This window comes from Lepidothrix coronata, unplaced genomic scaffold (assembly GCF_001604755.1).
Source record: "Lepidothrix coronata isolate B3197 unplaced genomic scaffold, Lepidothrix_coronata-1.0 Scaffold3, whole genome shotgun sequence".
NCBI classification, from domain to species: domain Eukaryota; kingdom Metazoa; phylum Chordata; class Aves; order Passeriformes; family Pipridae; genus Lepidothrix; species Lepidothrix coronata.
Window position 1 is genome coordinate 7,229,878 of NW_016690183.1, and position 16,344 is coordinate 7,246,221.

Below are 16,344 nucleotides of genomic sequence, written 5' to 3' on the forward strand. Positions count from 1 at the left end.
ACGTATGCCAAGTTATGAAAGAGACATAATGACTGGAAAATATTTCTCATTTATGGAGAAACTGAGATTTAACACCTTTCCTGCAAGCTTCCATTGAATAAGACTTTTTCCTTCAGTTAACATATGTGCATGCTGAACACACAAAATATAAGATATCACACACTTTTAAAGTTAAAAAAATATTTTAAATCCCCATTTATCTGAAAGGACACTGTTATAACTCTCTAGACCAAATAAGTTTGGTGATGCACATTTTTATCTGCATGGTACAGGATGTACCTGAAGCTCGTAGCCAGAAGAGCTGCTTTTAATCCATGCCAGTAATGAGCCATTCTGTCTGATCTGGGTACTCTATCTAGCTTTTTACCTGATATTTGAAAAAATCTTCTAAAATACACCCCCACTTAAGGTAGTTTGCTCTTCTTCAAGTAAGTGGGCAAAATATTGCGCCAACTACTATCTATTATTTCAGTGAAAAGAGTACAGTTTTGCCCAAAAATAACATTCGTGTCTTTGCACTTGGTCAGGTGTTTTGAACAACTGAAATAGGGTGAGCCGCTGAAGACTCCTTCTCAAGTTTTGCTCAGTTTGCTGGGAGATGGAGTGGTGGGGAATATTTAATGTTTCTGTCACAACCTCATGCGGCTGAGGTCTGTTCAGCCTGGAGAAGAGGAGACTGAGGGGGGACCTCATTGCAGTCTACAACTTCCTCACAAGGTGAAGCTGAGGGGCAGGCACCGATCTCTTCTCTCTCTTCTTCTGGTGACCAGAATCCAAAAGAATGTCATGAAGCTGTGTCAGGAGAGGTTTAGGTTGGATATTAGGAAAAGGCCCTTCACCCAGAGAGTGGTTAGGTACTGGAACAGGCTCCCCAGGGAACTGGTCACAGCACCAAGCCTGGCAGAGTTCAAGAAGCATTAGGACAATGCTCTTGAGCACGTGGTGTGACTCTGGGGGATGGTCCTGTGCAGGGCCAGGAGTTGGAGTCAATGACCCTTGTGGGTCCCTTCCAACTCAGCATATTCTGTGATTCTATGAAAGTTGGAGCTGTGATATTCAGTACAGTTCCCTAGTGCTGAATTCCTACATACTAATAAATGACTCCCAATCGCTTGCCAAATTGGCTTCTCACTTTCCTCCCTGTTAACAGTTCTCTGAAAGACTGCAGATGGACTTTGAGTTCCTGAAGCATCGAAGCCCTGGGGTCCAGGATGACTGGTATTAGCAGATATACAAAGATACTTTTTCACTGAAGTGAAAAAGGTTTCTGTCTCTGATTTGAATTACTAACATTTGATTGAATACTGTAGCTCTCTTTTTCACCAAAAGTCAGTAAATAATAAAAGATTGGTTGGGTAGATCAACTCTGAGGAAATATGTTTCTAAATTCTGGGACTAAAATGCCTAATTCTAGAGTTTGCATAGTCTCAGATTTTCATATGGCTTACTGGTTACTCTCCCTGCCTTCATGGTGCATTTTCAAGATGTCTAGAAAGTGGCTGGCATCTTTTCCTTGCATCTCATTCATTCCGTATTGTAATAAAATTACTTACCTAATCATTCTGTGATACGCTGTGGTTTTCCTCAGGTCTATATTTTGTCTATCATTTTCCATATTATTTTGCTACTCAGCTCTAGCTAAACAAGGTGGTAAACTGAACGTTTGTTTCTATGATAATTTCTGTATCATCTTCACCAAACCCAAAGAGTATTATTTTTGTGCTGTTTCATTGTTCACATGGCTGCCATTTTCATATGTTATTATTTGGCTATCATCGTAATATCACTTAAGAAGTTCTGCTTCTTAGAATAAAGCAGTTCTCAGTGTTTTCTCATGAACTTCCCCTCACTGCTATGAGTACTTCATCTGACAATGACAACAAAAGTACCATTGTTTTTTGGTTCACAAGACACTGTGTTCATACTGTGCTGTCAGGTGGCAATCCAATCTCTCTTTTTCATGTGTTCTGAGTGGGCCAGAGTTTTCCTTCACAGCAGTCCTGCCCCAAGGAGTAGTGCAGTAAGATAATGTAATACACATAATAAGATAATACATAAGATAATGTATTGCACAATGTAATACACAATATCTTTTTTGAGAGACAGCGCTGTACTCATGTCACAGTCATCCGCACCAGACTTTTTGTCACCAGATCCCTTAGCTGTTCTTTTATCTGACTTGCTCCAGCAATCCATGTCACATCATCTGCTTTTGAATTTTTGGTCCATTGCATGTTTGTAAATGTAGAACCAAAGCCAGAAATGTGAAAAGAAGCCCACTCTCTGCATAAAAGGCCAAATGGCCTAGACAGAAAGAATTATTCACAGACATTCATTTGGAGATCTGAGGGATCATAACTTGAAACATCTTTTTCTGTGTTTTCATAGTAAATTAGTGACAGCATGGGTTTTTGTAACAGTCAGGCATTTGTGGACCTTGCTGTGACATTTATGCAACCAGAGAGCAGTACCCCAGTGTTACAGTTATCTTAGAGGTATTTACAGCTTGCTAATCATACTTAGCATTCTGTATCCATCTCAGAAAAGTCCTGTTGCATTGTTTGTTTTTCTGTATATGAAAATCAATACATTTATTTATAAAGCAGAACTTTAATAGAAAGTTGAAGACCTGTGAGTAAAGTGGTTTTGTGCAGAACCCTACTGAAGACCACAAAGATGATGATATAGTCTAAACCAGCAGCCCAGGTCTCCAGAAGCTGTAGGTTGATTCCTGGCTACAATGTCTGAATGAACTCCATTAACTGAATGTTCATTTGAACTGCTTTGGGGCAGGAGTTTCTTCATTCAGTTCCTGTAGTTAACTTTTCTTTCTGCCCTCCAATACCCCTCTTCGTTTACTAGTTTGTGCTGCTGAGCAGAGTCAGACGGAAGACTTGCATGTATTGCTCCATTGTGTTCTGCGGGCAGATGGAAGCCGGGTGCGCCCACCCTCCATGCCAACATGAACTTGCTTTCCCTGTGCTCCAAGCCAGCTGACATGGTTACCACAACACTGAGCTGAGAAAATATTATACTGTCTCCTGTCAGGGCTGGTTACTTCAGGCTTGGCACTGCCTTGATTGCTTTTAGGTGCTATGGCAGGCTTGGCACATGGATAGAGCATGCTCCCTTTGCCTGCACAGTGCTGTGTGGGTATAGCCCCAGCCAAACTCTGAGCGGCCCTTTTATTTATTTGTGTAAACGAGAAATCACATAACCATCACAATCCATCTCTAGCATGCCAAACAATGCAGGGTGTGGTTTATCCCATTTCTTGTTATAGTAAACCCAAGAAGAACCCAGAATGTTGCAACCTCAGCTTAGAGAGTTTGGTTGGTTTTCTTAACCCAATTTCCTTAGGAGTAGTGCCTTGTGCAATTGCCCTGATCAGACAGATTCCTGATAAGTTTGAGACCTGTTTGACAGGAAGGTAAAGGTCTCAAAGATACTAATTTCCTAAAAGCTTTATGAAACTTGTGTCAGGCTACAGGATAGATCTACAGAAGAGTGCCTTAGTGAGGCGGGCTGGTGAGCTCAACAGGGATCTGTTCTGTCCTCTCAGCTGGCCAGGTGGGATGAAGGAGCTGACAGGTCTTTCACAGGCACAGGCTGCAAACCAGCTATATTATCTTGCTTGTGGATGTGAGGGAGAGCTGTGAAAGCTCAGGGGAGGCAGAAGGGAGAAACTGGAGATACTCCAAAATAAGGGAAGTGCTAGCAGAGATGTGTAGGAGGAACTGTAGCTATTGCGGTGTGGTAATGTAAGGCCATCAGAGACAGATCTATAGGAAACAAAGCTCCATTAATCCTGCTACACAGAAAATGACTTATTTCAACTAAAGTGTTTTTAAAGAAAGTGACAAATTGCCTCATGACCTAATGGGTTATATTCAGATGCTGACCAGCTCATAGGATGGATTTAGCACATTCCGTGGCTCTTTATAGAAACAGTGGAGAAATGTAGTCACAGCATCTAAGCAGGAGGTCTGCAAACTGCCATTACTCCTCTCCACTGACTGAAAGTAGCTCTGGGGAATATGTGGTGTGAGTTACTCATTAATCTGTCTAATTTTTCAACTACTGTGGCAGTCAGCCTACATATGGCCCAATATGTGTTTTAGTCAGGGAGTCAGAAACTCTGAGTTTGGTTTTAGGCTCAAAAGGGACAGTTGTGTGGGCCTACATTTGGGGGAGGAATAAATTTAGAGACCAATTTTGCAGCTGTCTTGAAAGGGCCTGTTTATGCTAAACACTGAAAAATCATCCTCTTAAAAATCAGATCAGATACAGCACCCCAGAGTGGGGCATCCAGCTACATCCAGTTGTTTTTTTAAATTAGATGATTACCTCTTTGCCTCAGTTTCCATCTGAAGAGATTTCCTAGTATGTAATCAACTTGAAATCCATTTGATGCACACTAATGCTCTGAACTGCTTTGAAATTCTCAGATGAAATGCACCATAGAAAACCAAAGGATTTAACATTATGTTACACTATAAATTTTAATTACTAGCAATATCTTATTTTACATAAATTATGTTTGCATGAGAAGTTTTCAAGCACTATTGTAAATCATATTAAAATAAATGTGCAGCTGAAATAATTTTATAAGAACTTTTCACTATGTGAAAAGGGTATGTTACTGAAATGCCTTCTTGCTGCTGTACTGTGATCTCTCTCAATGCCTTCTGTACTTAAGTAAACTTCTATTTTCCTATTAAGTTTGATGTATGACTGTATCACATAGAGCCTACCTCAACAGCTGGTTAATTATTATTAAGGGTCAGGAGGAACTGGAAGATTAAAGACAAACCAAAACTGAAGGAGAAGAAAAACATTCTCCTTAACTGAGCTTGTACAGCAACCTTTTTATTTTTTTTTTAAAGAAAAAAGGTTCTGCTTTATATTTACCTTATTCTTGACTTTCTGTCTCTTACTAGAGAATTTTTTTTCCAAGTTCTTTTGAGGATCTGAATGGCGCTGTTATATGAGTTGAAAGAAGAGATGTCTCTCACAGTCTCTCCCCCTTTTTCCTTCTCTGAATTTCATAGTCTCTCCAACACTGCTTCCATAATTAGAGTTTGGTTTGAGGGAAAGGTGGGTGTTCTGTTTTGTTCTGTTTTTACAAAGTCATATTTATTTTTTTTTCCCCTTGCTAGGGGCCATTTAGTCTTTTGCAACACTGCAGATTAAATTTGGCCAGAGATGGGAGGCTTCACATGAAAATCTCCATAGTGTCTCCACCTTGCATGTGGCACAGGAGAAAAGGGTAAAATACACACTGTCCCTGAGCACGTGGGCCTACAGGGAACCATCGGGATGGGCAGAGATTGTATGTATGTTTGTAGTGGCAAAAAACGCCCAGGGAGTGATGAATGTCCTCATATCTCCTGTTCCAGCCACACTGGAATGGCAAGGCTGAGCTGTCACTGTGAAGTATTGCTCAGTCATCATTGCCCCTCCTTGTTTCTCACTACGTTTTATTCCGACTTTGGTAAGATAAAGAAAAGTCAACTAGAGCAGGTGCAGAAATTCCCAAGCTAACCTTTTTTGTTAGCAACACAATTCATACATCAAAAGAAAGACTGCTTGCAGAGCAGTATTGTTTTCAGTAAATCACCCAAATTCATTTTGGGTATTTCTGAGTAGAAAAAACATTTCTCTTTGTGTAGGCCTCTCCCTGGGATGTTTTGAAAGTTAAGTGTTTCATTTGACCATTGAAAATTATTCTTCATTTAAGTATGTTACCCTGGTGTTACATTAAATTCTAGAAAAAGGGAATATTAAAGATTTAATTTGAGCTGATCTGTATGTTTTTTAAAGGGAGAAAGGCAATGTTGAGTTTGTCAGTTTGTCCCAACTTGAGACTTATTTTTCAAATCTCAGTAAACTTATGGAGGATGAGAAAAATCCTGGCCTGATCATCCTCTATGAGAAAAAATTTATTTAATAACAAGAATACAGAGCTGTACATTCAGTATCTTGTGGTTGATTGAAGGAAGCTTTTTACACTGTGACTTATGTCATTCTGGAAAATGACAGAGTAGAAACTGGAATTAATTGTGTTGGCAAGATTTGTAAAGGAAAAGTCAAAAATTTTCTTAGACCTCAGAGCAGAAATATAAAAGTTCATGTCTTCTATTCTGCACGTTCCCAGGAGAGGATTGGAGCAGTCAGTTTGCAGTGGTGTTGATAAAAGTTGAAGGTATTCGATGGTTTGCAAAACAATATACTTAAGGCAGACTGTCAAGCAACTAATAGCACAGAGTGAATATTAGCACAGAGATTTCTGAGTTTATTTACTCAATTGAGGAACCTCATCCTGAGAGACAGGGATCATTGGCTGAATCACAGCACAGTGCAAACGCAAGAGTGCAGCTTCTGGACCAGGGAGGGTAAGTCCCCACAGCTCTGCACTGCAGGTGACCTGTTTGCCGTTAGCTCAATATCTGCATCATGCTTCATTATGTGGTGTAAACAGTCCTGGGTGTTTACCTGGGACTCTGTGGTGAGCGGTCTCTCTCATGCTTAAATACCCCAGACAGGCTGGAAAGGATGTGCCTCCTTTGACTGGAAATAAGCCAATTATTGTGGCTTCAGTGTTCATAGTAGGCCATTGAAGGAAAATGTGCAGTCATTCAGCCTGTGCTTTTATGACCCTCTTGTCTGGCAGATGACTAAATCTCTGGATTTTCCCCTGTAGCTTGACTAGTTTGTTTCAAAACATGGCAAAGCTATGGAAAGCAAACATAAATCATGCAATGTATAAAACTTCACTAATTCATAGATTTGAAAATGCCCAATACCAACCTTTCCAAAATTTTTTACTGAGAAATCAAAGTCTCTTGATGAAAATTCTCTTTTGCTGGCTTGAAAAAAACAACCCATATGCATCAGACTGAACTGGTCCATAAGGAGCTGATCATTAACTGGAGCTGATGGACAAAATTACATATCGTTTTATAGAAGATGAGAAAGTAAAAAATATCAAATAGACTAAGCAACTAAAGTGAACTGGGGGCTCAGAGGACTGTGATTCCTGTATTGTCTTCACCACCTGTTTTCTTGATAAGAAACTTCACATAAGTCATTTTACTTTTGTACTTAAGTTTTCTCATTTTTCAAATGATCTCCTCTGTAAGCTGCTTTGACATCTGCCAGTCAAAAATACAGTTAGGATATGAGAATCACAAAACGTAGAGGCTTGTAGTCTTCTAGCCGTAGTCCACACCTCAATCTATATCTCCTCTGTAGCGCTGGGCAGAATTGGAGGAGTGTTTGCCAAGAGTCTCACAGGTCAATGTGTTTTATCCATTGTACCAGCAAGAAAAGCTAAAGCCTGCAGACAGACTGGTTTCTGATGAAGGTTAGTCATGCTTGTGCCGCCATGCAGGAGTTCTCCCAGAGAAGGATGATTGCACATTATGGTCTATGAGGTTGATAGTTCTGCAAGCAGAGATGGCCACTTCAGCACTTGGCCACACTCCTCCTCTCCTCCTTCAAAACTCTGCATTAACGGAAGTTCTTTGTTGCTGGTAAAATGACACATAGCATGGATTTCTTGTTCCAGAGAGAAACCATCTTCATTTTAGATAGCCAGGATATAAGGAAGATGAAAAGATCTTTTGAGTGAACGTGCAACATAGCTAGGTTAGAGACAAGGAAAAGACTTGAAGGATCTGATTAGGTTAAATAAAGAAGCAATAAGGTTTTCATTATCTCTTTGGTTTTCAGTTGCTGGTAAATTAAGCTTCAGGAATGGTTTGAGGTTTAGTTGCTAATTTAGGGTGTATGAGCTCCAGAGATTTAGGACATGGATAGTTCACATTTCCATCGCCTATAAGTGATAGATCTTTTTCATGTGGTTACTCCTTAGTACTTGAGAAACAGAAATGTTGTGTTCCACTTATTCCAGAAAATAAAAGTAGGGCAAGATCTTACTGAGGCATCAGTATTTACTTGCCTTTTGCAGGAGAAACTTTATGCACAAATTAGCAATAAACATAGTGAGGAAGTACGGAGACTCCCCTTAAAAACTCAGTAACTGTGTGAAAACCTGTAATGAATTTTGACCATATATGGGATAAGTATTTTGATATTTAGAACATAACTCACAGGGGGGAACACCAAAACCTGGTTGAGTGAGTCATTACCATTCCTTCAAAAAACATGTGTGGGGATCTAGAGTCAGTTCTCAGGTGGCACGCCAGTGTTATTAGATATCAGAAGAGTGGGATAAGTTCTCAACACAACATTGAATGATGCTGTGCATAGATGACCCAACAGTGTGTCTTGGTCTGTCTGAGAATTTTTCCTATTAGAGATGGATATAAGAAAAGAAAATGAGCTAATAGTAGTCTTGTTACTTCTTGTATTGGAATTCTTCTCCACGAGTAATTTAGCAATTATTCTACCTTTTCTTTTTAATGTGCTGAGACCTCATGGACTTCTGTCTCACAGCCTTTGTAAGAGCCATTCCTTTCATATTAATGACACATGAGCTCATCAGATTCCTGATCTGAAGAGGCATCATGCTGGAATGCCACAGCGTCCACCTCTGAGCCTGCAGATATGCAGAGCAAACTTGCCACAAGGCCAAATGACACGGTGGCAGAGAGGCAGCCTGCAAAGTTTGCAGATGCAAGTGAGATAGGACAGTGTTAGCTATCCCAGGCTGCATGGCCAAACCCTCCTGACAGCAGAACGCTGCACGTCATTGCATTGCTCCGTTCAAGTGTTCTGTCATTCGTGTGGGTAGGGGTTAAACATGCACACCAAATTAAAGAAAGGCATTTGTTAATGAAGGGTGATAGAGGTGTGGATTTGATCCACTGCCAAGGTTTTGTAAAGGTGGTCTGATGTACTCCTAGATTATTTCTCTGTAAATACGGCTCATACAGGACGTATTGGTCATGTCCTGCACTGAGCCAGTGAAAGGATATGTGCTACCACCATATAGACACAGACCTCTGGTGCATATGCCTTACACACTGACAGTTTACCTTAAAATTCATAGTGTATGAGTCCAGGCAGAGTTGACGTAACCGTCTGGTCAGTTTTCTTGCAAAATACACATTCTTAGAACTTTCTTGCATTAAAAAAGAAAAAAAAAAAGTTCTTCATTTGTAAAGTGTTAGTGCTGGTGATAACACCAAAATTCAGAAATCATAGAATTTTCCTCTGCATGTTGCATCCCCCTTTCATATCACAAGATTGCAAATCACAAAATTTTAGGCTATAAGAATGGATTTTTAGTTCCTTTAATCAGCAGTTTCTGGCCTTCAGGTTGTTCATGAGTGTCTTCATAACAATGGTGGATTTAACTGTCCTTTTAAAACAAGCTGTACCACAACGTCTTGAATCCATGATGCCTGGTTTCCTACAAATTTCTGTTTCATGACTGAATTCTCTGTTATCTATTAAGATGCATGTTCAGAGTGAAGTCTTTTCTGTGACTGTGCCTTTGTAAATATTTCTTCTTGTTAGATTCTCTGGTATCTAATAAAGGTTGAGATTGGGTCCAGTCTCACCCACTGTGAAAGGACTAATAGGCTGTCCAGCTGTCAGGCACCCACCTGACAAATATCATTCTCCCTCAGAAGAGCTGCCAAGGACAGAAACCCTGTACTACGGTGAAGCCTCATTTGTTCAGTTTGTCTTTCAGGTGGCCAGAAGTTCATCTGCGCGATTAAACAGTCAAAAGCTTTAAAACTGGTGCAAGAGAATGTGTAAATTTGCCTTTCAGATGAAAGCAAGTTTTCACTAGTCTTATGAAAGGAAAGTGACATTTTCAAATTTTGTGTGAACCATGTTATATTATCTCTCTTGAGCCCTTCTTTGAATATTTTTTCACAAGCTACTGCATCAAGAAGGGCACCCTTAAACACAGCTACTGTGTTTGAGTGAGATAAGGCTTGCAAGATTTTCAATCTTTTTAATCCCATTAGGTGCTTCCTCTATTTAGGATTTAAAGTTTTCATACCATACCCAATTTAGCCCACAAGGTATGGTTCCCAAAGCATCCCCAACAGAATGATAAAAACCGTTCTTCCTCTTTACACATGGATTACAATTTTTTCAAGGTACATCATTATCCTTCTGAATCCAAGCTAAAACTGTCATATGAAGTAGAGCTGCATTCATCCAGACAGTTAAGAGAGAGCCCTGTAACAAAGTGTCATTATGGGTCCTGTCTTGCTCTGGTGCTATGTGATAACAACTGGAGTAAATTACATCTGCTGTGACCCAGGTGCAATTGCAGGAAAATTTATTGCCCAGTCACTGCAATCCATATAGCATATGGATTTGTCTCTCCCTCAGTACACAGGCATACAGTAAGTATGCAGAGTAAGAGTCCCACTGAGGGGAATGAACCTGTTATTTTGCAACAGGCTGTTGTGAAACAGGCTGTTTCAGGGGCACCTGAAGCCTCCAGAAGGAAAAGGAGTTAGCTGGGTACTGTGGAAACTTCTGCAAATGGGTCAAAGAGTAGTGTTGTTAAAAGCCAGAAAGCAGGTGCACACAATGTCCTTTTTGAGTGGACAAACGGTGTCAATAGGCAGTCAAACCAGAGCAACTCTAATGCTCATTAATTCTGTCTCTCATTCCACCATTTCCTGTTCATTAACTCCTTCCTGCATTTCCCCTCTCTGCCGGAGCACATTACTCAGACTCAATCATTTTCTCCAAAAAGGAATGGTGTTGAAAGAAAAGGCCAGAGCAAGACCTTGCATTCCCCAGCTCTCCCAAACTAGCTTTTCTGCTAGAAAGAAACCAAACAAGCATTTTACATTTCCTTGGAAAGATAAATGTAAGTCAGGTTTAAAGAAAGGTATGTGCCCTCTAGCCAGGATTTACCTTTGTACTGCTTATTCTGTCAAGAAAACTTGTTTTGTTCTGAAGGGACTGTCTCAGCCACTTATAAATCTCACCCATGCTCTAAATCCTTCAGGAAGAAGTAAACACAGGAGTCTGGTTTTGTTTTAACTGGCGTTTGTAAGGAGGGCAATTTGTTCCTTCTTGCTTTTTTGTCATTTTCAGTATAGTTTAAGTAGGACTGTTGTGCTTGGCTTATTGTAGTGGCAGCTTGATGGACTGTGTGGACACATACCCAGACAGACTGTATTGTTGTTCTCTGAGAACAGCAGCAAATGCTTCCCTTTTGATAGGTATCCACTGACTTTACCATGGTCCATGTTTCTCAGGTATCTGTTGACTTGCCATGATCAATGTTTCTCAGTGCACTGCTGGACCACAGAAGTGTCACCTTTGGTCCCAGGCCCTGTCCAACCTGGGCAAGGGGCCAGAGGACCTTGTCATACACCGCTCTTCAGATCACAGTCAAGTATAGCAAGTCTTTGCAGAGATACCAGAGCTTTTTGCAAGGGCAGAAGGGTCTGTGGGTTGGAGAGCTCACATACTTTGGACATGAAGCGATGTGTCTACTGGGGTGATATGGAGCTGCTGGTAGCTTTTTTATCCATTGTATTGATAGGCACCAGGAGTGTCATCTCCCTTATCTAAATCAGCTAGTACTGGACTTGTTTTCATACAGAGTACCGTTGCAAGGGCTGGGACTGTGGAGCCATGGTCATACCCCCTGTTTGAGCAAGATCTGGTGTGTTCCTGAGAGCTGAAAGTGCAAGGCTAGACTGATGAACCACACAACCCAGAGTTGTTCTGCCCACATTTGCTTAGGCTGACCCACCCGGCTTGGTCCTTTCACACAAAAATGCTACTCCTGACTTTTGGATGGTTTGATACAGTTCTGCCATCAGGCACTGACTCAAATTAAACTCACCATTAACGGCCACCGTAACATGTGCTCGCGGTTGTAAACACCTTGGTCTTGGTACACTGCCGTTTCATGTCAGCTTTGCATGAATGCCCTCCAAGCCACACAGAGGTATAGAAGTGATGTAACCAGCAAGGAGGAAAGGAATGCTGTTCACACATTCAAGAAGTTTCTTAGGAGAAGCAGCCTTCCCACATCTTTCTTGGCAGTTTACTTTCAGCTTTACTTCATTCCAGGTGGCTGCTGCCTGTCCCATCCTGCACAGCTGAGTAGCCACGGACTGAGCATTGCAGCGAGGAACACCCCAGTGCTCACAGTATTTTCAGTGTTCGCTTTCAATGCACAGGGATGGATGAGGGTGAGGAACAAAACCAAAAAAGGCAATGTGTTATTTAGGACAAACAGACTTGATTATGGATCCTGAAGGTGCTATAAAACTGATGGATTATAGGCTCAGCATTTCTGGGATTTGAGCTGTCTGGCTTCCACTGTGCTTTCATTGTGTCAGCTCCCCCTCTTTCCCTTGGTTTTTGCTGGAAACATTGCACCAGAGCACAAGTGAAGTGAAGCAGGTCCTAACTAGACCCAACAGCTGCCTTTTGTTGCTGCTGTGGAAACAGCTGTAAGGGGGTAATATAATCACTCTTCTGTTGCCAGTCAGCTGCATATCATAAGCACCTTTTTTGGATGCAGGGGACCCAGAGGCAGCTCCTGTGGTGATGTAAATGCTAATTGGACCCACAGCATGCTATTTGGTGCCCCATTTGACATACTAAGCACTTGTTGTTCTGTCCCAAGAGCATAAAGTTGACTGAACGGATATCTTGTGTCACTTTTATTACAATGAGACTCATGTTTCATTCATGTGCAGGAGAGGTCTTTGCACTGGTTCCTGTAGTGGAAGAAATGGTTTCTTGGATTTTAGATCTGTTTCTCATCTTTTGTGCAATAAAACTTTGCTGTGATGTCAGTCAGCTCAGGCTTGGAATACTCACATTTGGGATGTTGGATTTTTTTTTCTACTCCTTTTCTAAAAATAAACAAGTTTTGAACGGGTGTTGGGGATTGTTTTTACAAAAATCAAACTCATTTGACCTCACACCAATTCTGTATTTGTCTGAGATTATTGATTTAAAAGTAGATTTGATGGAAAATTATCTAACTCATAGAAGAAATCATAGAAAGAAAAATTTAGCAGCTTATCATCACAAGTTGAAGACTGTGATGGGCAAGGCACTATTTGAGTGTACTTGCTGTGGAACTAGTGGTTGTTTTTCTTAGAAAACAGAAAAAAACACAGAAAATGTAAATGCTGAAGACAGCTGAGCATCAGCATTAAGAAAGTGGTCTGGGGACAGTGTGCCTGAGCTTTAGATACTGATTTTAATCTGTCCTTGGTCACAACAGTTAGCTTACTTGAACTTCAGTTTTCCCCTATGAAGCCAACTCACTACCCTTTTAAAGTACTTTAAAGCCCCACCTTGGACAGGGTTGTAACTAGTCAGAAACTGGATATACTGATTCTCCAAATATCCTTTGCTGCTCTTTTGAGATAGCATGTTTTCTGGTGAGGTGGAATATTACAGTATTTCACAGGCTAAATATTATGCTTGATGGAGTCAGTCTGTATCAGAGCATTCAACTAAAGCTCACAGAAGGTGAGTGTTTATTGGTTTGGCACAGGAGAGCACATAACATACCAGCTGCAGGTATAGGCACTGTAGGAGATGGATCAAGAAGAGATCCATTATTAATCAGTCATGGGAGGGGTGGCATTAAGTATCTGCTCAGAAAAAAAGAAATCAATTAATAAATGTGGAAAAACTAAGTCAGGAACAAAAAAAGAAAAACAGTTGCTACCTGTGTAAGTTTCTGTATTGACAGTCTTGAGTTACACTTCATTTACTCTGTGTTTTTATGTCACAGGTTCAGGTTCAGCGGTCGTATTCTTGGCCTTGCTCTCATTCATCAGTACCTTCTTGATGCTTTCTTCACAAGGCCGTTCTACAAAGCACTACTAAGGCTGTAAGTATAAGCATGCAACCATGCAGAAACAGTGATCCCACAGTGAGTCCTACAGAAACACAGACCCTTGGGGAGTTGCTTTGAGCGCCCTGTCCTTCAAGTTCTTTCTGATGTTGATTGGTTGGTCTGTGATTTAAGAAAATGAACACATTTTAATTTTTCTTTACTTTCTCCAAGAATTTGCCAGTCATAAATACTACATTGATAAAAATGAATAATAAGTATGACATTTAGGAACACAAATTTGAAAGTACTGACCCATAATTCCCAAGTTTACTGAGGAAAACTTACAGAACTTCAACCATGTGGAAGACTGAAAAGCATCTTTGATGGAACAGAACAAAATAACAACAAAAAAACGAGGGAGGTCATATTAAGAAAAAATACATAATTTGTCATGCCTCACTGGTGGAGTAGGTTTTCATTCTAAAACACAACTGGGGTTAATTAGGAATGCTAGTGTAGATACAAACAGTGAATGTTTCTTTTTGGTCTTCTACTGTCTTTTGTATTAGTAAGCAGAAGCTACCAGTAATAGATTGCTTTCAATTTCTAGTTTATACTTGACTGACAATCTGTCCCTCTTTAATTAATAGACTGAAGTAAGACAAGGTACGTAAAATTTGCAGCAATAATAAAATTACTTAATAATAAGTATTATGTCAATACTGCAATTGAATGAAGAAGAGCAGAATAAAGCTTAGCTGAAATAGTTTATCAATTAAGATGATTCCAAATCCGCAATGATAATTGTCTTAACAGTCCTTTGAGTTCTTTATCATGTTGGTTTTGTTGTGGTTTTTTTAACAATGAGTATTGCTGGGTTCCAAATGCTCATATCTCAATTGTACCCAATCTAGTCTGGAAATAGCCTGAAACCCAGACTGCTCCCTGCATCCTTATTGCCCCTTTAGGGAGTTTGAAAGCAGGCTGGTCATAACATCCACCTGTCCTTTCAGAAAATAAGGACAGCTCCTTATTTGCAGAAATTTAGGCTGCCTGATCTGCCTTATGTCAGTCCTGTGAGCTCGCTTTGAGGAGGATAGGTACGTGGAAGCAGCCATGCACAGCATGGTAGGGCTGAAGGTAAGCATGTGCTCTGTAGTGCAGGGCATCCTGAAGAATCACATAAAATCAAGCCCCAGGGGTGTCTTCTGACAGCAAATAGTACAGGCAGCCAACAGATTTGGCCTTGAGCCTAGCTATGCAAAGCAGATAGTTGCACAACTGCTTCAAGAGGGTCTTGTAACAGGCTTTGATGTTGACAAAACTAAATGAACATCACCTTTATGTTGGATCTTCAACATAAATTTGTTCACATACTTAGTAATAAGTCATCCTGCCAGTAGTCATGGGATCATATCTTTTTTTCTTGTCTTTCAATCAGACCATGTGATTTAAGTGACTTAGAGTACCTGGATGAAGAGTTCCATCAGAGCTTGCAGTGGATGAAGGATAACAACATCACAGATATCTTGGACTTAACCTTCACAGTGAACGAGGAGGTATTTGGACAGGTGAGCACAGCTATGCAAAACATCTGAAAAGAAAATTTGAAGCTGACAAAGTTGGGCATGATGAACATCTTTCTGTCAGAACAGATCCTTTAGCCTTTCAATAACATTTTCTTCTCCTACCTTCTGTTTCTTTCAAGCCACCTGTTCCAAGGCAGATGTTTATTCTTAGGGTATATAATATAAAATACCAGCCCTCCTGCAGGCCTATTAAGCCACACACTGATGAGCACGAGGAATTCTCTGAAGTGCAGCTCTTCTGTCCAGGGTGTAGTTCACACAGATGTGGCATTCGGTGAATGCAAGCAGTGTAACTAAAAGCTGATGTGACTGAAAGGATGGGGGTTAGGAGGGAAGAAAAACATCTGACAGGTGGTGTAGGACCTGGCTGCTCTCACCATTATTTTGTCTAATGTCTCACTGTTAGATTCTGTATCTTTTACTTAATTTGCACCTGCTTAACAACTTGGCATGTACATCCATTTATTATGCTTTCTACAACTCAGCTCTACCTTAGTCATTGTAACCTGACTGATCTGGGGAACTACAGCCTTAAATAGAGTGCAGCACTTAAGTCTGGCAACCAGAATAGGTGTCTCCTCTGGGATTCTTTGGCTTGCACTGAGGGTCTGGTGCTCTTTGCTGTTGCAACTCATGCTAGATTATAACTGTCTCTGGAAAACCTTCACAGGACCCAAAGCAACATTCAGAATAAGATTAGGAACCTCCAAGGTGATACTGAAAACTAGGGAGGCTGAAGAGCCACGTTCACCAAGCACTGCAGAAGCTCAAGGAATGGAGTTAACTTGTGTAAGGAACAGACACACAGCATCAAAGGGAGCAGAGAGATTAGGTGGAATATACAGAGAATGACTCTTACTGCTCCAAAATAAGATTGCCAGGAGGAGTTTGCACAAAGCTAGAGTAGTTCTGTGAGCTAGGGGACAGTTAGGCTAGTTTCTGAGGGGAGGAATTCTGGCCCTGCAAGTTAAAGGGCTGCTCAGCTATAAG

The 16,344-nt window shown here is 40.7% G+C and overlaps 1 protein-coding gene across 9 annotated transcripts in view; it reads left to right on the top strand.

Moving 5' to 3' along the window:
* HECW1 (HECT, C2 and WW domain containing E3 ubiquitin protein ligase 1) overlaps positions 1-16,344 on the top strand; it is a 267,082-nt gene that overhangs the window by 231,911 nt on the left and 18,827 nt on the right. For all 9 annotated transcript variants that reach the window (XR_001876166.1, XM_017823131.1, XM_017823109.1 and 6 more), the window contains 2 exons: positions 13,721-13,819; positions 15,207-15,336. Coding sequence is in view for 8 of the 9 variants with exons in the window: in XM_017823131.1 (XP_017678620.1) it covers positions 13,721-13,819; positions 15,207-15,336 (229 nt within the window). In the remaining variant the exon portion in view is untranslated. The remainder of the gene's footprint in view (positions 1-13,720; positions 13,820-15,206; positions 15,337-16,344) is intronic.